Source organism: Gadus macrocephalus, chromosome 18 (genome assembly GCF_031168955.1).
Source record: "Gadus macrocephalus chromosome 18, ASM3116895v1".
Lineage (NCBI taxonomy): Eukaryota > Metazoa > Chordata > Actinopteri > Gadiformes > Gadidae > Gadus > Gadus macrocephalus.
Window position 1 is genome coordinate 20,994,399 of NC_082399.1, and position 24,114 is coordinate 21,018,512.

At 42.3% G+C, this 24,114-nt stretch overlaps 1 protein-coding gene and 1 long non-coding RNA gene across 5 annotated transcripts in view; one reads left to right on the forward strand and one right to left on the reverse strand.

Moving 5' to 3' along the window:
• Nucleotides 1–1,767, reverse strand: part of LOC132446520 (uncharacterized) — a 2,179-nt gene extending 412 nt beyond the window's left edge. Inside the window, exon 1 of the long non-coding RNA XR_009522894.1 lies at nucleotides 1–1,767. This exon is cut by the window's left edge and continues 152 nt beyond it. This is a non-coding gene — a long non-coding RNA (uncharacterized LOC132446520).
• A 110-nt stretch (nucleotides 1,768–1,877) lies between these two features.
• Nucleotides 1,878–24,114, forward strand: part of LOC132446491 (uncharacterized) — a 79,784-nt gene continuing 57,547 nt past the window's right edge. For 2 of the 4 annotated variants that reach the window (XM_060036812.1, XM_060036813.1), the window contains exons 1-4: nucleotides 1,878–2,024; nucleotides 3,055–3,204; nucleotides 3,469–3,540; nucleotides 8,216–8,266. In XM_060036812.1, coding sequence (XP_059892795.1) covers nucleotides 1,937–2,024; nucleotides 3,055–3,204; nucleotides 3,469–3,540; nucleotides 8,216–8,266 — 361 coding nt within the window. In that variant the 5' untranslated portion in view covers nucleotides 1,878–1,936. Of the gene's footprint in view, nucleotides 2,025–3,054; nucleotides 3,205–3,468; nucleotides 3,541–8,215; nucleotides 8,267–8,502; nucleotides 8,646–8,756; nucleotides 8,870–8,953; nucleotides 9,112–9,777; nucleotides 10,090–10,451; nucleotides 11,015–24,114 lie in introns of those variants that run through there. The other 2 variants (XM_060036811.1, XM_060036810.1) reach the window with 2 other exon arrangements.

The following is a 24,114-nucleotide window of genomic DNA, read 5'->3' on the forward strand; positions in this document are numbered from 1 at the left end:
GAGCAACAGGTGTGCAGCCTCCCCCAGCCCCAGGTTGGTTTTCAAGTCTAATGAGAACCCTTCCTCTCTCTCTCTCTCTCTCTCTCTCTGTCTCTCTCTCTCTCTCTCTCTCTCTCTCTCTCTCTCTCTCTCTCTCTCTCTCTCGTGTAAAGTGGGTCAATAAGTGCTTTGATTCTAATTACAATCAGAGCCTTCAACGATGAAGATGTACACCAAAAGTGCAAAAATCCTTAGTACATATAAAACAAAATCATGAAATAACTAAAACAACGGCTTTTAAGTGTGGTATTATAAAGACAAGACATAGCGATGGATAGAGGATATCTCTCAGATAGCACTTGTTATGCTACCATTACGTCTGCACATTATTACGTCTCCTTTTGCACTCCTACCATCCCTGGAGAGGGACCCCTCTTCTGGGTCCCTTCTCCAGGTTCCCTGACATTAGGGGGGGTTTCCCTGCCCTTTGGGGGGCTAGGGTCAGGGGGCGTCCTTTAAGAAGCGGCCTGCGAAGCCCTTCAGATCTCTGGTCCAGGTCGTTCTAAACTGTTTGACCTGATGGGGATGTGGTGTTTCAAGGCTGCTCGGACGGCCGGGGAGTTTCCCCCTCAGAGCCATCCCGCCAAATACAGACATGTTGCCATGGCTGAGAATATATTGTGAAATACACACACACACCACACACCACACACCACACACCACACACACACCCACACACACACACACACACACACACACACACACACACACACACACACACACACACACACAGACCACAGATAACTAGGCAAGGGTGTAGCGTCCTATAGCTCTACGTATCTGGATATGCAGCGGTGCAAAGGAGGAAATGAAGATAAATAAGTTTCTTCATTGCTATTAGTATGTAAGCCTTATAATGAAGGTTTAATAAAATAATTCTCAACAGCTTGATTTTTTATTATCCTTCATTCCCATAACTATATTAGCCTTGTTATAAAGGATAATGATGATAGTTTGATGATATTCTCTTGCAATACAAAATAGCTTGTTGAATAGATCTGGTTAAGATTATCTGGTTCAGTGAGATCTATTCTAGTTTCCCCCAACAGCCGAACACTAACATGTTGCCCTGGCTTGTAAATATTTTACTTTAAATAAAATTAGTATGGACTGAATTGAGAATAGTGTTGGTCTACAAGTGTCCATCACAGCTTGCACAACAGCAAAGGTGTGTGTGTGTGTGTGTGTGTGTGTGTGTGTGTGTGTGTGTGTGTGTGTGTGTGTGTGTGTGTGTGTGTGTGTGTGTGTGTGTGTGTGTGTGTGTGTGTGTGTGTGTGCGTGTGTTTATGAGGCCTTGCTCCTGGGATAAGTACATTTACCTTTCACTTGTCATGGCACAAAAGTCACTTTTCCGATTGTCATTTTACAATAGTAATAATTGTTCACGTTGTTTGCGAACGGAGAATGCAGAATTCAGACGAACAAACAGTTGCAATAATTCACACCATGTCAACCACATCACTAAAACAGCCATAACCCTCCTCTCACACACACACACACACACAAACATACACACAGACACAGACAACGTCAACAAAACAAACTAATTCTGCCGTTCCCATAATGTGGTGACTTAAGTTGTATTCAAATATGAATACAAATCTGTAGTTGGCTCCTAGACATGTTCACTACGCTGTCTGCTATATTATACCTATGTATGTTGTATATTTATATTCAATGAAAAATAATCTTGTGTCTGTTTGTGCTTGCATGAGTCTGTGTGAGGAGTGCCTTCACTCTGATAAGAGTGTCACCACTGTCACTTCCTGACACTGATGATATCAGATTGCAGGCTGACGACTCCTCAGAATTAAAACATGCGACGTTTTTTTTTCCAGCTGATATAGCAGAACCGACTCCTGAGAGCAGACGTATCTGAAGCTGTCAGGGAGGAACCATGGCTACCATCTCTGAACCGGACCCTGGACTCTCTGAGGAACCTGAGGACACGTCTTTGGACCGGAGGGAGCGCAAGAGAAGATTTGGTAGGTGCCCTTTAGAGAGGAGTTAAAATAGATAATCCATTAAAAAAACGTATTTTCATCTGCATACATTTGAAATGTACTTTTAGAAAACGTTTTTAGCCAAAGGGACCGACGTGATGAACCAGCGACCCTACAGACAGATTTATTATCCTAATTAACGACATGTGTGCGTTCGAGACAAAAAGCTCACATTAACCTTACTATACGTGTGATTACGCGCCCATGAGTTACGGACTACTGATAGGCATCTCAAGTAGTTGTGTGTTTCATGATATATGTTCGTTATATACGTGGAACAGAGTGCAGAGTAACTTTAGGGAGCAGAACACAAGTTTAGTTTTTTCATTACTTATTATTAATGGTAGTGCAACGTGACATTAGAGTGACTATGGTTTATTTATCAACAATTTTGTCTTTTAATAATGGCTGCTCATTTAACTGAAGTGATATCAGGTGTACTTATGAATGTAACATAATTCTATAAAGTTTGTCATTAATATGAATGAACATATCTTAAATTATCCCACAAAACATGTCGTCATATTTTCTGTGTGGGCCGATGTGAAAGACCCTGGTGACACTCAGGCCACATGTTGTCCCCCCTCCATTACTGTGTGTGTACGTATGTATTTCTGTGTGTATTAATGTATACCTATGTGTGCGTATATGTCAATAATGAGGGAATAATAACATGTATGCTAGAGACCAGTACTTGCTCTGCTTAAGTGTGTTCTAAACACGAGAGCCACAGTACCAGTCATCACTTACTGAGGTGTTCTCAGTAGAGGTCTTCAGGTGTTTCTTCAAGACGGGGAGGGATTCTGCAGACCGTAGGGAGTCTGGACTGTGAATGACAGCCACGCAGTATGAATATATCTGTGTGTACATTACTCTGTGTGTCCGTGTGCGTGTGCTTGAGTGCGTTCGTGAGTCTGTGTGCAGTAGAAGAAAAACATTTCCTTACACTGATGGTATCAGAGTGCAAGCTGATAATTGGTCAGAATGAAAACAAGTGACCTTGTTTTTCCAGCTGGTAGAGCAAAGAAGGAGGCTAAGTCCAGACGCCGTGGAAGCCGTCAGAGAGTAACAATGGTCACCATCTCTGAACCGGACCCTGGACTCTCTCAGGAACCTGAGGACACGTCTTTGGACCGGGAGGAGACCAGGAAGAGAAGATTTGGTAGGTGCCCCTTTATAGAGAATTTAAAATAAATAATCCAGTCCAAAACAATGATCCAAAAAAGTATGATTTCCTCCAAATACATTTAAGGGTTTTTTAGCCAAAGTGACCGTGTGTGTGTGTGTGCGTGTGTGTGTGTGTGTGTGTGTGTGTGTGTGGGTGTGTGTGTGTGTGTGTGTGTGTGTGTGTGTGTGTGTGTGTGTGTGTGTGTGTGTGTGTGTGTGTGTGTGTGTGTGTGTGTGTGTGTGTCCTACTCCTGAACAGCACTATGGTTTCACATCACTGTCATTGTGAGCATCGGACTGCTGAGTATTCTCCTCATCTCCCTGCGCTTCAGTGAGTCTAAATCCTATCCTCCTGAATAGAATTACGATACAGTATAATCATATCATTGATTGTATTATTAGCAATGATAATGTTAAATATTGTTTTTGTTAGATTTAGTGATAATAATAGGGTTAGCACACATACACCGCACGCACACCCATAAACACAGCATACACACACACAAACAATCCACACACACGTGCACGAACACACACGCACATGCACACACACTGCACACACGGGCGTGCTGATGCAGGCGTTTCAAGACAAGGGCAGCGCAGGACACCGCCTACACACACACCACACACACATGCACACACACACGCACACACATGCACGTGCATACACACACTGCACACACGCGGATGCAGATGTTTCAAGACAACGGCAAGATTGAGATAACAGCTCCGCCGTCGACACACTCTCCCACCTGAGCCTTATGTCCATCAAAGACCCTTTTTTGCAAAACCTTATTTTTCTTTAAACATTCTCCATCTCCTTGAGCCTCAAGAAATGTCTTGGGTTATTGAAATCCCCCCTCCCCCCTGCCGACTGTATTAGTTGTTTTATTTTTCTTATGTTTTATGTGTAGGCTATGTGTGACTGTAGGCTACTGCTGCTTGTCTTGGCCAGATCACTTGAAGAGATGTTTAATCTCAATGACGCATTCTTCCGTTGACAAAAAAAAAACATCTCTCACGTCAGGTAGCCAATGTACTGTAATCTTGCCCTCACAACCCCCCCCCCCCCTCACCCTCCCCCACACAAGCCCGTGCTTTAGTTCACTATAGTTAGGTAGGTTGCTGCCTTAGCTGTTGTAACATGAACACATTTTTCAGCTGTTTGTTATTATTATTTCCAACTAACCAATAGTAGTTGCCATCCATTTTTTTTAGTATCAATGCACTTTGAGCCCTGAATAACAGTAAAAGCTATTGAATGATTGATTTGCATGCATAGTCTACTACACTTTCCATTAAACAAATCCCCCTGTAACCCAACAGTTAGCTGAACATTATATGGTCGCATCCTTCCACTCCCTGTTTTCTCACCCTGTTTAAACAACAAATCAACTGCATTTGTCCCAGTGTTTGTGCTATGGGAAATTAAAGGTCCCATGGCATGCTACCTCATGGATGCTTTAATATAGGTATTAGTGGGCCCCAAACACAGTATTTGAAGATGTTCCTGAAATTCAGCCGTGGTGCAGAATTACAGCCACTACGAGCCAGTCGCACATTGAGCTTTCCCCAAATGTGCCGTTTCTGTGTCAGTAGCTTTAATGCAAATGGGGAGGAGAGAGGCGGGTCAAGAAGGAGGGTGGGGTGTGGCCCTGAGCAGCTTGAGGCCACGGTACCATGCGCTCTGCTTACAGTGGATGTTTCACAATGACGAAGTATACAACAATCAATCCCTTTCTCCTCAATGTCATTGTTCATGTACTTCAGGGAGTCAAAGCCAAAGTTCCTTTCCCCCAATTCCTTCTCAACCATGGCGGAGATAACCCCAACTACAGTCTGGTTGTGGAATTACTAGGGACGTCAAAGAACCGACGTTTTATGCGCCATAGCATCAAAGCAGAACGGTTATCCAAACTACAAAGCACCACACATGTGGCGCTCGCATGGTCGTAGCTCATTGTCTGATTGGCAGGCCGAATTTTCTGGGCGGGCCAGTCAGAGAAAGGGGAGGTAACTTGGCCCCTTATGACGCCCATATGGGGCCACATTACAAATCAGCGCCCCTTAGCTTCCATTTTTTTTATAGGCGAGCAGGATACCTAGTGCTCGTTTTACACCGAACGCACGTTTTAGCCACTGGGAGACGATAGGCATGCTAGGGGAACTCATTTTAATGTTAGAAAACCTCATAAAGGGAGATTTTCATGCCATGGGACCTTTAAGCAATAAAATACACTCTCCTTCTCCAGTATCGTTCGAGACACCCTTCTTCTTCGTCTTTTCTTAAATTTGTCTCTAACTCATGCCCTAATCTTTCATTGATCGATTCTTCGGATGTTGTGAATGCAACGGAATATATGATGCATCGTTGCAGTAACATTTAAGATGATGGCGATGAGTTCTGCCCGTTCTGCCTCCGTGCTGTCTGCGGTCAAACCAAAACAAACTACAGTGTCAGCGGCCGCACTTATCCCGCCTCTTGCGAACTTCGACCATGCGTCCAATCCCGCCCTTTGCAAGCCCACCCCCCTTGATTCTGCTGATGTCTGAACGACATCGATGTCCGCATTTAAAGCATCAAGTGTGAAAAACCCTCAGGGTCGAATCTTCTGATATACAAATACGGCAAACTTAAAAATATTATGCTTGCTTCATGAAGTTAGGAGAAAATTATTATGCTTGCTTCGTTACGTTATAGGTGAACCAATATATTATATGTTGTAACATTATAGGCAATTTTTTTTTTTATATTTAATTATATTACATTATGCGCTCAGAAATTAAATACAATATCGACCGGGGTTTCCATATTATAGCTATGGGTTTAAAAACTACTAGAGGTTGAGCGCAGGCAACGCACACACTCTAGTCTTACTTCTATATAATAGCAGGCCTGTCGCACCAGTTACTCAAGTTGGTCAGTGTGCACGTGCCAAGCAGCCTGCAGCTCTCACACACACACACAGCACACGCAAACGCATACATACACCGCAAGCACGCACATACACACCGCATCCACACACACCGAACAAACACACCACACACATACGCAGCTGTGCACAAACATACACGGAAGCACACACACACGCACGCACACACACCACTAGCCAATACAAAGGCAGCGACACACTCGCCCAGGTAAGAGGTTATGTTTTAACCGTAACGGCTCCGCCATCGACACACGCGCAGGTAAGAACACACTAGCACGCGCACACATCGCAGCGACACTCGCCCAGGTAACATGTTATGTTTTCAAACATAACGGCTCCGTCATCGACACACGCGCCCAGGTAAGAACACAGACGCACACACCGCGACTCGCCCAGGTTAGACGTTATGTTTTTAAACATCTTACTGCTATAGAATAGCAGGCCTGTCGCACAGGTGAAGGTGCGTCCACACCAAACGCGAAGGGGCGACATGACTCCATACAAATTCAAGAGAAAAAAATTCAATTCAAAAGAGAAATTCAAAAGAGACTCGATCAAAGGCCGGGCCTTTGATCGAGCGTTTGTGTTCTTTTTGTCTCATTGCTTTATTGGCCTAATCTGAGGAGAAATCTATGCCATAAACAGAAATATTATAGGCCTTTATTACACGGGTCTTCTCAATGCCGTGGAACGCTCCGTTCACTTGCATGGGTAGTAGTCCGGTAACTTGTCAACCCCAGCGGCAGACTATTTCACTGCTGATCAACACTACGAATGCTGGTAACGAATAAAAAAAAAGTTATTTTCCAAATAAGATTTGAAAAACTTTGGAAGTTTATTTACAACACTATTTACCTGGTTTCGGAGTAGTACACTTTGACATTTTAATACAGTTCAGCGAGAAAGGCGACGAAGAATAAGAAGGGGCGTTCCAGTCTAACCCCACCACACGAGAACGCCCATTTGTGTCTGCAGTGGGATGATATTGAAATATTTGAACTTCACCGCGACATTCGTGTGATGACAGCCAATCATCATTCAATGGCTACTGCGTGACATAACGTAACAGCCAATCAGCTTTCAACAGCGTGGCCACTGAGGGACGTAACGTAACAGCCAATCAGCGTTCAACAGCGTGGCCACTGAGTGACGTAACGTAACAGCCAATCAGCTTTCAACCGGCCAACCGTTCCCTGCAGTGCAGTCCGGTGAACCGCAGCATGGAGGAGAAGGGATTGTTGCCGTTTGCACTCCCGGAGCTCTATCTATAATAGTATATAATATGATATAAATGTAATATATAATATTACGGCCAGAAGCTGTGTGAGCCTCCGGACGGCCGTAGCGCGTCGGGATTGGGCTTCGAGGGGTTTGTTTACCGGCGTTGCTAGGGTTACCGGTCCTGTGTGTTCCAACGGTTTATTAGCGGTGGTATCTAATAAATCGCTGTCTAATCAATACTTCATTCACTGCCTCTTCCGTGGTCATTACGATATTATGAATCGACTGCGTCTGGTTCTCCGCCGTCCCTCCCTCTTCCACAACAGGTAGAGACATGCTACGGTGGTTATCTCGGCCGTGGTTGACAATGAATTGGCATGAAGCTCCGTTGGCGGGCAAAAGATGCTTGCTTCATAACGCAGAGAGGAAATGATTATGCTTGCTTCATTACGTTATAGCTGAACCTAAATGTTATACGTTGTAACATTATCGGCAAAGTGTTATTATATTATGTGCTCAGAAATGTGTTACATTATCGACTGGGGTTTCCACATTATAGCTATGGGTTTAATTACAACTCGAGGCTAAGCGTGCAATGCGCGCGCTCAACCTGTAATAATAGCAATGATAATGATCGTTATTGTATTTGTTAGAATTTGTGTTAGGCCTACTAATATGAATAATTGTAACAATAGCAACGATAATGATATTGATAACTGTAGTTATTACTATTTTAATTAGTATTAATATTATGGACTTTGTGTTTGGTTGGCTGTGGGTCCTGTGATGCTTAGAGACGATGTCGTTCTGTTTTAGAGCTCATATCTTCTGTATTCCTCTGTCCTGTCCTAGACTCACCGTCACCCTGGATAGAGGGGAGAGAGCACTTACTGGATGAACTCGGTGAGGGTTTTATCCAAGTTATTAAATCAATCGCGTCATTAACATTAATTTCAAAAACACCCTCTGCTTCTGTGATTCATATTGTGGTCTACTAAGGTCAGGTTTCTATTGTCGTCTATTGAGGTCATGCTTCTATGTGGTCTGTTAAGGTCAGGTCTCAGGGTTGTGTGTACGTAACGAAGACCGTAAGATTAGCAGTTCTCTGTTTGTTCAGGATGTTCTTTTACATTCAACAGATGAATTGATGCTTCAGGGCTGGATGCTTCACGACAAGAGTCTCTACCGTGTTTCTACCACTAAGAAGGGCTGGAGGGCCAGTAGAGAAGACTGTCAGAAGAGAAAGGCAGACCTGGTGGTCATCAACAGCAGAGAAGAACTGGTGTGTGTGTGTGTGTGTGTGTGTGTGTGTGTGTGTGTGTGTGTGTGTGTGTGTGTGTGTGTGTGTGTGTGTGTACTTTGTGGTCATGATAACAGCTGCTTTTACTATTAGAACCAGGTTTCCAGGTTGGTCAGCAGATTGGTGGGTTCTTCCTGGATTGGACTGAGTGATCGAGAGAAAGAGGGGACCCACAAGTGGGTGGATGGTACCCCCATGACCTCAAGGTAAGGCTGAAGACTCTGTTCAGCAGCATCTCTTCTCTGAGAGTGACAGACTGACCTCCACTGTCTCCTCCTCGTGGTTCTCAGTTGGAGACACGTTAAACCACGCGATGACGGCGGAGCAAGAGACTGCGTCGTAGCAGGGGAGGACGGCTGGTCTGAAGAACCGTGTAACAGACTGCACCACTGGATCTGTGAGAAGGTCCTAGACCTGGATCATCTGAAGGCTGAGCGGAACAAAGAGGGTCCGTAGACTTTGTTTGTGTTCATGAGTGGAGAACGGTTCCTCCTTTCTGTTCTCTGTGCTGTAGATACAGTAAATACACTCTTTAAGAGTTGAAAGGTTGTTGGATGTGTTTAGGTCTACTAAGGTCTGGGTTTCTATTGTGGTCTACTGAGGTCAGGTTTCTATTGTGGTCTACTGAGGTCAGGTTTATATTGTGGTCTACCAAGGTCTGGTTTCTATTGTGGTCTACCGAGGTCAGGTTTCTATTGTGGTCTACTGAGGTCAGGTTTCTATTGTGGTCTACCGAGGTCAGGTTTCTATTGTGGTCTACTGAGGTCAGGTTTCTATTGTGGTCTCCTAAGGTCAGATCACAAGGTTCAACCCTTTCTGGGTTCACCTGCACTAGTTTCTATTGGAGCTGCTGAACGGTTTTGCGTTCTTCTCTTCAAGCTCCTCACCTGACCCGTTAATCTCTTCGTGGAGTGACTTCCCCTCCCTGGGTAATCTTTGTAGACACTGCTGTGATACTCAATCATGTATGAAAAGGCAGGCCAGAATACTGGGTGTGAATCCCCTGGGTCGCCCTCTAGTGGACAGGTGTCAGGAGAGAGTGAAGGGAGTGTCTGACGCTGCATCTCTAGATCCGTGTTGTAGACGTTCACTCCTCTCCTCCTGGTTTCTTCAGGTTCAGTGATGCCCACGGAGGAGGAGGAGGAGGCCCCCAGCATCACAGAGTTCCACTCCTCTACCCACGTGTTGCCCGTGGGCCAAACGGCCCGCTACACCTGCCACGCCGGCGGCACGCCGGAGCCCACAGTAGAGTGGCTCCACAACGGCAGGCCCCTGGAGAGGGACGGCACAGACGACCAATCAGAGGCCTGGGTGGAGAGGGGCTTCCTCTTCGTCAGAGGTGGGAGGTACGGCGTGAACACGGTCTGCTGCATGGCGAGCAACAGCGCTGGCACGGCCAATCACAGCGCTGAGCTGCTTGTCTTTGGTAAGTCCTGGATCCAAGGAGAGATGTTTGTTGTTGATGTAGCAATAGTGTAACTATCATCACATGACCCCCCCCCCCCCACATGTCATGTTCAGGAGAACAGTACTAGTGATGAATGAGTGTATTCATAACACTGTTGTTGATGTTTTCATAACATTGTTGTTGATGTTTTCATAATATTGTTGTTGATGTGTTCATAACGTCATTGTTGAGGTGCGTGTATCTATGAATGTGTACATATGTATATGTATGTATGTGTTCATATCTATGTATATGTACACAGAGCGCAGGAGAACAGTACTAGTGATGATGATGAGGATGAAGAGCGGTTCAGCAGCTCCTCATGTCTGGTTCTCCCTCAGATGCCTGTGACCTCACACTGGACCCCAACACGGCCCACAGACGACTCTCTCTGTCTGAGGACAACAGGAAGGTGTGGCGGGTTGGAGTGGACCAGTCGTATCCGGATCACCCAGACAGATTTGACTCCGTGTCCCAGGTGTTGGGTAGAGAGGCTCTGACTGGCCGCTGTTACTGGGAGGTAGAGTGGAGAGGACGGGTTAGGATAGGAGTGACATACAGAGGAATCACAAGGAGAGGATGGGGTGATGACAGCCAGCTTGGAGGGAACAACAAGTCCTGGGTTCTTGTTTGTTCTGATGGTGGTTACTCTGCCCGGTACAACGGTACAGAGACAGTCCTCCCTCTCCGCCCCGCTGGCTCCACCAGAGTAGGAGTGTATCTGGACCGGCCTGCTGGCTCTCTGTCCTTCTACAGAGTGTCCCCAGGTGGAGGAGGGTCCTCAGACACACTGACACACCTCCACACCTTCTGGTCCTCCTTCACCCAGGAGGACCTCCTCCCGGGGCTCTGGGTGAGGTGGGGGTCAGCGTCTCTGTGTCGGTGGTAGAAAACAAAAAGGAGCTCCTCCGGGGCCCTGGGCTCTGTCATCAGCGGTTTACTGCACGCCCGTAAATACACACACACACACACACACACACACACACACACACACACACACACACACACACACACACACACACACACACACACACACATACTCCCGCGCCATAACTTGAGAGACCATTAGTCAGGACTGTCATCTGCGGGGCCCACCCTTTCCAGGGCTCGTACAGCTCTGACAAAAATCACCAATGATCAGCAACAGTCATATATTACAAAAGTCTGTTTAAATAAGCAGAATTCCAAAAAGAAGTTTCATAGGAGTCAGGGTGGTCACCTTTGGGGACCACTCTCACGCTTTGTCACTTATTAGACCCATATTACACAATTCTCTTACAACGTCACTTTTGAGCCCCTGTGTTACACACCTCTCTAAATCTGTCACTTGTTGCGCCCATTTGACACACTTCTGTGTCACTCATTGGACCCATATTATTACACTCTAAATCTGTCACTTGTTGCCAGTGCTTTAAGTGGAAAAAAATAAGTGCCAGTACTCCCCTTTTCACCTGTTGGCATGTGTATTCGGCAGCCGATATTGTCAAATCATTAAGTATTACATTCTGAATTTCTACAGTGAATAAAAGATACTGAAAGATAATGCTGATTTTCACAACATTCATTTCTTCAAATATTCACAGTGGTGGAAGAAGTACTCAGAGCTTTTACTTCAGTAAAAGTAGTAATCCCACTACTGTAGTAAAAGTCCTGCATTCAAAATGTAACTTAAGTAAAAGTATAAAACTATTAGCATCAAAATGTACTTAAAGTTGTTGGGAAAAATAACCTGCTGAGTACATCACATGTACATTATAAATATAGCTAACTCCTACCCTAGCCTGATGAGCACATCACATGGACACATTATAATATAGTCGACTCTTGCTCTAAACCCAACGAACACATAACACAAACATGATAATATATAGTCAGGTCAAGGCCGGAGCTGAAGGCCCCATCTCCCAGGCAGGCAGATGGTGGACACTCAGACAATGCACCAGTATCATCTCCAGAACGGGAGAGCCACATTAATTTATCCCACAGGAGACACCTCGAAGCTCTCCCTCACTAGAAGGAACACATGCAGATACTAGGGGCCTGAGAGCCACATTTAATTTATCACACAGGAGACATTTTGAGAGCTCTGCCCCGTTAGGAGGAACCAAGAGATACACCTGCCCATACCAGGGCCTCAGAGCCACATTAAATTATCACACACAAGACATTTCAGGGGGGCACTCCCCCGTTTTAATTTATCACACCAGAGACACGAGGAACTCTCCCCGTTACGAAGCTCTCTCAGGGCCTGGGAGCCAAAACACACCGAACCGCACACACCTCAAACGCACACACCTCATCGAGAGGAGGATACAGCATAAGACTGTATCACACAGGGACTCTTCACCTTCTTCTGAAGCAGACCTTCCACGGAGGCGAAGCTCCAGACGAACCATCAGCGCTGATTAGGGACTTAGACATATTCGATTTCTCACGCTTTATGACTCTGTATAACCGTTGCCACTTTACTTAATAAATCCAAGGTCCTCGTGCCGATAGACTTTATTACCTCTCCGTCTCATTTTATCTGGTCCAGTAGCTAGACAGACCGTTTTTCCCAACAAAGTACAATCTAAACATCATTAGATTGTCATTGATAGATTAATTATCACGTTGCAGCTAGGGATGGGCATTTGAAGAAATTTTCTTGATCGAGCATCGCTAGAGTTATCGATCAATTATCGATTAATCATTAACTTTTTCTATGTTTTTTTTCTAATGTTTTTATCAATTAAATCTTTATTCCAACAATAATGTATGGGCCAAAATTAATACAATACAGTTAACTTGAAGACCTACAACTGTTTAACAGTTTTAAAATAATAAATACAGGCATTATAGGTTATAGGCCTATGCGGCGCTCGTAAAGTCCGAACAATGCGCCTACACGCGCTCTTAAAGGTTTGGAAACGATTCAACAAGACTAAATCTGTACCCTATTCCAATTACAATAAGTAGCGAACTTATCGGACAAAAATAATCAAACAAAGGCAGTAGGCTAAAAGTGGGCATTAAACTGTATAACTGTTTTGAAAAAAAGGGGGGGAAAAGGCCGACATATAATGCCTAAAGGCTGCAGCCGGTGCGCGGAAAAGGTTCGCAACAAAAAGATGAGCCACCCATTTACAAACAATTGCATGAACTAGTCAATCTAAAAGCAATACCTTATTGAACATATATAAGGCGGAATTTGTTGCTAAAATATCACAGTTTTGGCTAAATGTAACGACTCCAAGAGGCACCAAGCCGAAAGAAAAGCGGAGCGAGAGACAACACACATTAAGAAAAAAAAAAGAGCGACTCACATATGGTGGTGACTGTCCCTACTGTCCATAGCATACAGTAACTCCAGCCTACATATTTTTGTTTAGGAATATAAGCATGTTAACATGCTCGGGGGTCAGACGCGAACGCAGCCTTGTAACTGTCAGTAGCAGAAAACACCCGCTCTGACGGGACCGAAGTTGCGGGGATGCAGAGGTATTGTCGCGCTAACTTTGACAGCCTGTGGAACCTTCTTCCATTCACTTTCCACCAGTCGGCAGGGTTATATTCAATTAAATGCTTCAAGACTCACAGTATGCAACACAACGTCCTTTTGATCGATAACAATATAAATTGATCGACGCATTTCTTAACGATCAATTATCGAGCATCGATTAATTATGCCCATCCCTAGTTGCAGCTGATAAAAGGTGGGGCAAAATTGAATTATTTTATATACTTCTGTGTAGCTCAATCCAAAACAATACATGATATATTATTTTTAAATTATAATTGAAATATTTTGTATTGACAATCAGAATCTGTAAAGTAACTGGTAACTAAAGTTACTGAATAAATGTAGTTGAGTAAAAAGTACAATATTTCCTCTGAATAGTATAGCCTAGTATAAAATTAATTCACAAAAGTAAAATACATCAACATTTTACTTAAGTACAGTACTTACTAGAGTAAATTTACTTAGTTACTTTTCCACCACTGAATATCCATATACTTGTAGAAAGAGCAACAGTGGATTTCAACAGAACTGTCAGGTTTTTAAAAAACACCGTACTTGATCCTTTCACCAACAGTCTGGTCATTCATCTTGAACGAGGTTATTGCTAACGTCGCAGCATTAGCAACAGGCGTTGCTATAGCAACAGGCTGTGTGCTAACATTAGCTTGTTGCTGCTGACCTGCATTTTCTGGCTCAGTAGTATTTGACTGTCTGAGAGTTCTGTCATCATGCCACTCCGTTCCGGTTCGCATTCTCTTTGTGCCTTTTAGGAGCCAGGCCAACTTTACTATCGTGTCTTTTGTTTATGCCTGTTTATCCAACACTGCTGTGGATCATGAGCAAATGTGACGTTCCACTTCCGTGACAACAAACTAGTGGGCGTCACATAATAGCCTACCGGCGAGAACATAGAGGCAAGCGTCACGTAGTGCGCCCTGGCTAATGTAGTTTAGCTGCCATGAATCACCGAGAGACAGCTTTGGAGAGGAAAGGAAAGGGTTCTGGGAGCTTGTGAGAAGTCCGAGAAAAGTCCCGGTATGCCATGGGGTAAAATCTAGAAGTAGGGGTACTGCGTACCGGTGCGTACCGGCCCACTTAAAGCACTGCTTGTTGCACCCATTTTACACACTTCTCTGTGTCACTTATTGGACCCATATTATCACACACCTCTCTAAATCTGTCACTTGTTGCGCCCATTTTACACACTTCTATGTGTCACTTATTGGACCCATATTGTTACACACCTCTCTAAATCCGTCACTTGTTGCGCCCATTTTACACACTTCTATGTGTCACTTATTGGACCCATATTGTTACACACCTCTCTAAATCTGTCACTTGTTGCGCCCATTTTACACACTTCTCTGTGTCACTTATTGGACCCATATTGTTACACACCTCTCTAAATCTGTCACTTGTTGCGCCCATTTTACACACTTCTATGTGTCACTTATTGGACCCATATTGTTACACACCTCTCTAAATCTGTCACTTGTTGCGCCCATTTTACACACTTCTATGTGTCACTTATTGGACCCGTATTATCACACTCTCTGAATCTCACTTGTTGCGCCCATTTTACACACTTCTGTGTGTCACTTATTGGACCCATATTATTACCCACTTCTCACTTGTGGACACTATGTTATCAATGTCTCTAATTAATAATCATTAGATTTTTGGGCTATTGCAGCATAATGTTTTAGAATTAAGTTTTCAGATAGTAGTGTAGGCTAATGCTCATTGAGGGTGGAAAAGGTGGCAAAAGTTAAATCACAACCTACTATTCATTTATGTGCACAATTTTGGAATGAAAATGATAAAAAAATGGTTACCTAAAAGGTGGTTAGTTTGTCTTTCTGTCTTTGTGTGTGTCTGGCTTGGAAATGTAATCTCAATTTGGCAACCCTGACTACGGCACGTGCACATTGAGAACACATGCCGTGTTTACACTTCACAACAACAACAAACCAAGCTAACATAGCTGCATACTATGGCTGAAGTTAAAAATGAGTGAACAAACCACAAACTCTACCAGCCTCGGATTTAATAGCTCAATGTGGATCATTCTCACTCACATGGAGGTGGTTTGGCTTTGAAAACACTGATGTTGCTCAAAAGACGCCAATCTGCAAACTATGTCAGAAAGCGGTTGCCGTCAAAGACAGCTCGTCAACAAACTTGTTTCACCATCTGCAAATTAACCACAGCACAGAATATGAAGAATATGAAAAGCTTCGGCAGTCAGCGGTCGACCACGACCGGCCTGCAAGGTACCGACAAGAAAACACAGCGTCATTCGGCAAGGGAGTGCCTTACAACAAGAAGGGCAATAGATGGCAAGGAATAACAAAATCTGTCACCACTCTTTGTGCAGTATTTGACGCATAAAGATTGGATTTGGAGACTTAGTTTTGTTCTTGCTTATGCTGCACAATTCACCTTCCAGCACAGCAGTCAAATGTGTATCCACATTCTAATGTTCATGCCTTGTAGTTCAAATATGATGAGTATTGTTTACATTAGGGGGAAGTGTCAGTTTAAAATGCTCTCATGATAGTTTGTTAGTGCAATATTTTATAGTGTAAATCCTATAAGCCACTTTGAAATGGTTTACGTATACTTGCACTGAATGATCTCAATACTTGCACTGGTGATTTCAGTGTTTTTGTATTGTACTTACTTGAATGACTCAGTTTTAAGTTAATAAATAAGACTTGTTTTTCTTGAACAAGCTGTTTTTGTCAATATTAGCATTAACATTTAATATTCTATTAACAAGAGCGAGCTAGTACAATAGGCCTTTGATGCTTTTACAAACACATTTTTGAGGGATGCAAAATATCGTCAATTATCGTTATCGGCAAAATCCCAAAAAATATTGGGATATTGATTTTTGTCAATATCGCATACCCCTATCTGACACCCCATGCCGATGTGTGCCTTACACAGCACAGCGAAACGGGAGCACACAGGTGGCACACAGCGTGCACGGGAGAATAGAGCCTCAGACTCATGCAGAGTTGGAGCGGAAATATGCGGATTTAACCTCTCAAAATGAACGGACCCGATCCTAAAAACAGGAAAACACAGTATGTCAGATGATTATACTGAATTATGTTAGTTTCAGCCCACATTGACCATTTTAGGCGGTGGCGGCCACCACCAAAATTAGGGCCCATCCACACGGAGACGTGTTGCCAAAAAATAGACAAAGCCCTAAAATACCATAAAAAGTGGTGTGTCTTATTTTTAGGGCTAAGTAATACAATTGGATACTGGTTTGGAGTCACTGGGTCACATGATGTGGAAGTTATTGAACAAAAATGATCAATTCTGCATATTAATATTCATAGAAAATAGACAAAGCACTAAAATAGCATAAAAAGTGGTGTGTCATATTTGATCAGTTTGGTAATACAATTGGATACTGGTTTGGAGTCACTGGGTCACATGATGTGGAAGTTATTGAACAAAAATGATAATTTCTGCATATTAATATTCATAGAAAATAGACAAAGCACTAAATCTTGTGAAAATCATATGGTGTAAGGAGGAGGCCTTAGTTTGGGTGAAGTGTCTGGCTGATACCTATTTATTACAGCTGATTTTATGGATGTTCTTGATCTCAGCTACTTTGATCAGAGGAAAAAAACTCATTGTTAATCAATTCCTTTGCAATTTAGGAGAAATAGGGTGAGAGAAACCGCTTTATGAATGGTAAGGGCAGTGTCCCCGTTTTAGTTTTTCAAAGACAAAAACACTACATGTTTGAGGTTTTTACGCCTCTGAACCGAAAATGTCACCTGATTTTGTCTCAGAAATCTGGTCACCTTAGTTTCGACCAATGCTTGTTAGCAATTGAAAAAGAAATAACAGGGAAAAACTGGAGAAACCTCAGGGTGAGAGACAGAGGAGGGATCCCTCACCCAGGACAGGCAGACGTGCAATAGATGTACAAGAAAAGTTTACAACATAGAATATGCAAAACATGGAAATGGTCAGGCTGTGGTTTTGAAAACCCAGGCGCTCACCCTGCGACAGTCCTTTCACAGCCAACTGACTTTATTTAATTTAAAATGTTTGTTTTCTGTTCTAAAAGTGCCTGTTATTTGTTTTTGTCATTGTTCATTCGTTCATATTGTCGGCACATATAACTACTGTCATGGGGTACAGACACTTTAAAGTAGCTTCTTGGAATGTGAATGGTTTGAATAATCCAGTTAAGAGGAGTAGAGTAATGGCTAAGATGAGAAGGGAGAAACCTCAGATCATATTTCTACAGGAAACCCATCTATCTAAAGATGAACATGAAAAACTAAAGCAGTTTGGGTACAAGAACACATTTTATAGTTCCTTTAAGACAGGCCACAAAAGAGGTGTAGCGGTATTATTACATAATTCCCTAAATTTTGAATTAGTAAAGGAGATTAGGGATAGTGAGGGCAGATATATTTTAGTGCAAGGTAGAATAGAAAATAACATGACCACTCTTATCTCTGTTTATCTACCTCCACAAAGTGATCCAAAACTAATGAAGACAGTTCTCGAGCTCATAGCCTCAGAGTCACAAGGTACATTAATCTGTGCTGGAGATTTTAACACTGTAATAAATAGAGAAGACACATCTAACAATAAGAGGACTGTATCACCACAAAATAAAATCCTGAGAAAGGGCCTAGAGGAGATTGGCTTACTGGATGTCTGGAGAGAACTTCACCCAACGGATAGAGACTATACATATTTTTCAGCTCCCCATACAGTATACTCAAGGATCGATTTTTTCTTCGTTTTTAAGAATGACAGACACAGAATTATTAACTGTGATATCGGCTCAAGGGACACTTCAGACCACTCACCGATGTATCTAACATTGTACTTGGATAGTAGACCAAAAAGAACAATTTGGAGACTCAATACAGCCTTGCTTAATAACAAAACTGTCATACAACAAATAAAAGCTGAAATTAAAACTTATCTTGAAATAAATGATAATGGAGAAGTAAACCCGAATATACTATGGGACGCTTTGAAGGCAGTTATTAAGGGTAAACTGATATCCATCGGCACAAATATTAAGAAAACAAAAGAAAAAAAACTTAAAAGAGCTTGAAGGTAGACTGAGAGAACTAGAAAAGCACCACATCGAAAATCCGAGTGACCAGATATTGAGGCAAATAAAAGAAATAAAGAATCAAATGTCTAACAATTATAAAGAAGAGTTAGACAAAAAATACAAATTCATAAAACAAACATATTACGAAGTAGGTCCCAGTGCTACAAAAATATTAGCAAAAAAAATTAAGAAAAAACAGATCTCACAATCTATATACAAAATATTAGATCCCAAGACAGGACGAATGTATAACGATTTGGATGAAATTTATGCTGCATTCCGGACATATTACAAGACGTTATACTCTCAACCAAAACAAGATAACAAGGAGAATATAAAAGTTTTTCTGAACTCATTGGATTTGCCCTCAATTGGAGAATTTCAAAATAAGAATCTAACCTCACAGATCACTGAGGAAGAATTAGGGATTGTAATGAATTCATTAAAAAACAATAAAACTCCAGGAACCGACGGTCTACCTGCTGAATGGTATAAAATGTTTAAAGAGCTGAATCCAGTGCTCTTGAAATCTTTCAATTGGACACTTGAGAAAATGTCTATCCCTCCGTCATGGAATGAAGCCTTCATCTCTATTATCCCAAAAGAGGGGAAAAATAAATTGTTATGCAGTTCATATAGGCCAATTTAAATTTTAAATCAAGATTACCGACTGTACACATCTATTATATCCAAAAGACTAGACTCCTTTATTCCTGAAATGATTGACAATGACCAAACTGGATTTGTCCGGGAACGTCAAACACAAGATAATATCAGACGCTCTCTTCATATAATACAAAACATAAAGGAAAATAAAATGAATGCTGTGTTAGTCAGTCTTGATGCTGAGAAGGCTTTTGATTGCGTCAGCTGGGAATATTTGTTTTTAGTTCTTGAACGATTTGGCTTCACAGAAAATTCAATTAATAGTATTAAAACCCTATACTCAGCACCAACAGCAAGAATCAAGATAAACGGGCGCCTAACTGAATGTATAAAACTGGAACGATCCACTCGCCAAGGATGCTCACTTTCGCCTACACTATTTGCACTATACATAGAACCTTTGGCTCAGGCAATCAGAGAGAAGGAGAATATTCAAGGAATTACGCACAATGAAACCGAACATAAAATAGGATTATATGCTGATGATGTTATTTTATATATTTCAAACCCAGAAGCATCACTGTGCGCGCTTTTGGATTTCCTTGACATATTTGGGGCATTCTCAGGCTATAAACTCAACATACAAAAAACACAAATACTAGCATACAACTATAATCCGCCACCGGACCTTAGGCAAAGACTTCCAGTTGATTGGTCTCAAAAGGCAATCAAATACTTAGGAGTCTGGTTAACCCACTGTCCCAGTGACCTATATAAAAAAAACGATGATACGGTGAGCAAGAAAATTAAAGAAGATCTGAATCACTGGACAACATTCTTGCTAGAATTGAGACTATTAAAACATTTATTCTACCCAGGCTGCTTTACCTGTTTATGTCTTTACCAGTAAAAATTCAAATTAAACAGTTTCACGATTGGGACAAACTCATTTCTCGATTTATTTGGATGGGAAAGAAACCTAGGATTAAATATAGTACATTAAAAACCAGTAAAGAACGAGGTGGAATGTCTCTTCCTAATCTTTGGGATTATTACCTTGCTGCCCAAATGAAAACAATAGTTCTTTGGAGTGATGACAGATATGAGGCCAAATGGAAGGAGATTGAGAGATTGTACAAATGCATACCAATACAAGCAATGATTGGGGACCATAAACTATTTTCAATTAATCAGGAAGACATTAATCCCTTGGTTTCCTTTACTTTAAATACCTGGTTTGATGTCATAAAACAATTAAAATTATGGACCCAGTTAAAACAACTTAGATGGATTGCATTTGATTCAGATTTCAAACCAAATTGTATGGACTCTAGGTTTAAATTCTGGATGGATAAAGGAATCACTGCTTACTATAGCATAATAGAAAAGAACACATTACAAAGCTTCCAGACGCTTAGAGAAAAATACAATTTAGAAAAACAGGATTTTTTCAGATATTTGCAGTTACGCCACTACTTCTTAAAAGAGATTGACAAAAAGCAGACAAATCTGGAACCTAATGGGATTATACAATTGATAATACAAACGTACAATAGCAGTACTAAATCAATCATCTCAAAACTATATCAGGGAATAGCAAATGGCAGAGGAACTTCCACAAGTTACATTAAGGAGAGATGGGAAAAGGAACTACATGACACAATAACCTCCCAACAATGGGAGAATATATGTGAAAATGTTTTCTCTACAACCTGTTCTGCTTACTGGCGTGAATTTAGCTGGAAGAACCTTGTTCGCTACTTCATTACTCCTAAATTGAAAATGCATATAACATCATCAAACCATCCATGCTGGAGGGACTGTGGTGTAATAGGAGCAAACCATTATCACATATTTTGGGACTGTCTAAAATTAAAAAGATTTTGGGAGGAAATCTGGGAAATTATGAAGCAAATTCTGGGGATACAGATTCCATTGACGTGTGTATCATTGTATTTGGGTGATTTTCCAGAAGAATTACCGAGAACTGATAAATATCTTCTGAAAATATTAACTGCAGCAGCAAAAAAAGCCATTACTCGCAAATGGTTACAGGCCGATCCACCTACAATAGATAATTGGCTAGAAATTATTAAAGAGATTCACGAGATGGAAAGGTTAACTCTTCTGCTTAGATTGGAGTATGATTTATATATTGCAAGATGGACAAAATGGAATATATATTTGCTTAAATAAGGGTATGGTTTGTGATGTGTTGGGATGTCTGATATCTTATAATACTGTTTGCTTTCCGGTAGCTATTAATGCCGCTTTTCCACTGCCAGTACCAACTCGACTCGACTCGACTCAACTCGGTTTGGTTGCGTTTCCATCTAAAAAAGTACCTCTTCAATGTGGGCGGGTCGTAGAAAAGAACCTCTCCACCATGGGCGGGTCATCATTAGGTTTTAATCACGGGAGACGCGATTCCCGGGAAATCTGAATCTGATCAAGACTATTTCCTGATTCCCGGGAAAGGTTATGATGGGAAATAAAATAAAATAAAATAAAATAAAAAGCGCAATGACTGCGCGTCTATTGTTGTCATACGGTAACGTTGATCAAGGCGAAACTCGAGCCCTAGGAAAGGAACGACACTGAAACTAAACAGCGAAACGCTGATCCTCCGTGGACTCCAGCCACGCCGGACACAGACAACCACGCCGGACACACATAACGACGCGCAGCCTAACTCTAGCCCCGGGAAAGGAGCGACACACACGGCGAAACGCTGATCAGTGTCCCCCTTGGGAGCGGGTTCGTGGACTCCAACCACGCCGGACACAACTTAACTTTGAGAGATTATTCCCATTTACAGCCACTGGCCAATCAGTTACCAGCAGCCTGTTTACGTCACACAAAAGTACCTACTCCTCTCGCTTGGAACCTCGACGGAGGTAGTACTAAAAAAAAGTACCCGGCCGGTACTAGGTACCAGGCACTTTTTTTGCCAATGGAAACGCAAAAAAGGCGTGGCGAGTCGAGTCGAGTCGAGCTGGTACTGGCGGTGGAAAAGCGGCATAAGTCAATTCTACAACCTCTGTGACCCATGCAACATTTGCGATAATAACAAAAGAATACTGCCGTGCCGACAGTTGTATCTGTTATCTGTACTGTCTATATCATTGTTTTGTTGCAAAAATGCTCAATAAAAACTAAGCATTAAAAAAAAAAGAGTTTGTTTTCTGAAGAGTTCAGATCGGTCAGGGCTATCATTTTAGCTGCTCCATCCGCACTCAAAATAACGTCATCTAAAGACATAAATATGACAGCGACATTATTAATATCTACACACTGCGTAACTTTAAAATTATATAAACTCACCGCCACCGGCATTTAAGACGTTTTAGCAGCAGCTGAGTGTGACTCCTGAGCTGATGGTCTGTGACTCCGGGGTTAGCTCCGGCTAACATTAGGTGGCAGGGGTGCTGAATACGGCACAACAGGATCCAAAAAGTTCAATATATAAACTCCTCCCGTCCGTAAACAGCTCCAGATTTAGTGGAGAACTTGGTGTGGTGGTTCCAACAGAGGGTTTCGTGCATGGATTCTTTGGGCCTGTTGCAATACGACCACCGTAGAGCTACTTAGCTTTCCAAAAGGTCTACTGGCTTGAGATTCAAGGTCATTAATCTATGTCCAAAATAAAGTTCACACACCAAGTTTCAAGTCATTTGGTCCATTTTTGTATACTTTTAGCATGCAAAAATGCATTCCAAATAATATGGAAGAATTATCCTATCTTTATTTGAGAGCATGGTTTCATTCCTTTTCAGACAGATTTATTCTCCTTGCGCTCACATTTTCTGCTCGCACTTGGATGTCTGCCGCTTTCTTTCAAAATGTGTGCTTGAACTCAAAAATCACATGCTTGTGCTCACATTTATTCTGCTTGCACACAAAACTTTCGCTCGCATTCAAATATGTCCTGTGCGCGCTCAGATCTGAAGTCTGCGCGCTCTGATCTGAAGTCTGCGTGCTCAAATCTAATGTGCTCACACTCAGAACACGCAATCCCCTCAAGTTGAGGAGTCTGCTCAGCCTCAGACTCAAGGCTGTCCCTCCCTGCTCTTAAAATATTGTGTTTCACCAGCCAATAGGGAGACAGCTAGAGTGTGGACCAATCAAATGACGGATGCCGCCTTGGGTGCGTTCCTTCGCACTTTTTTGAGTGCTCTGTATATGGTCTGTTTGTAAATATATATATATATATATATATATATATATATATATATATATATACCATATTAGCCAGCTATTTGAATCGTCACTTATCACTTATCGTCACCCATCAAAAAGTACAGGTCTGAGCGAAATGGCAAGCACTTGATGTTTCCAAAAGGCGATTACTTGCAGGCCCGCCCATCAAAAAGTACAGGTCTGAGCGGCACCAAACCCACACCTTTCTGCTCATCCTAGACTATTAAAAAATCAGACTTCTACAGCTTTCAGAAAACAATTTGCCTGAAACTGGCCAGCTGTGTGAGAGGCTATGAGAGTGTATGCACCTGACACCCTCTTGAATTTGACTTTATGAGACATCCAATTAAGAAAACTAAATGACTTGAGAGGTTTATTTTTTGTATTCTTGTATAGGGGCCCGATTGCATCCTCTGTGCCGAATATGGGGTCTCTAGGGTGACAGGGGACCACACAGGTCCCTATGAGACACTTATGGAGGGAAAGTGTCTCATAGGGACCTGTGCTTTTCTTTAATATTTAATAAACTATTTGAGCCAGAAGGCTGAAACTTTAGTATGTGCATCGTGACGGGCAGTGG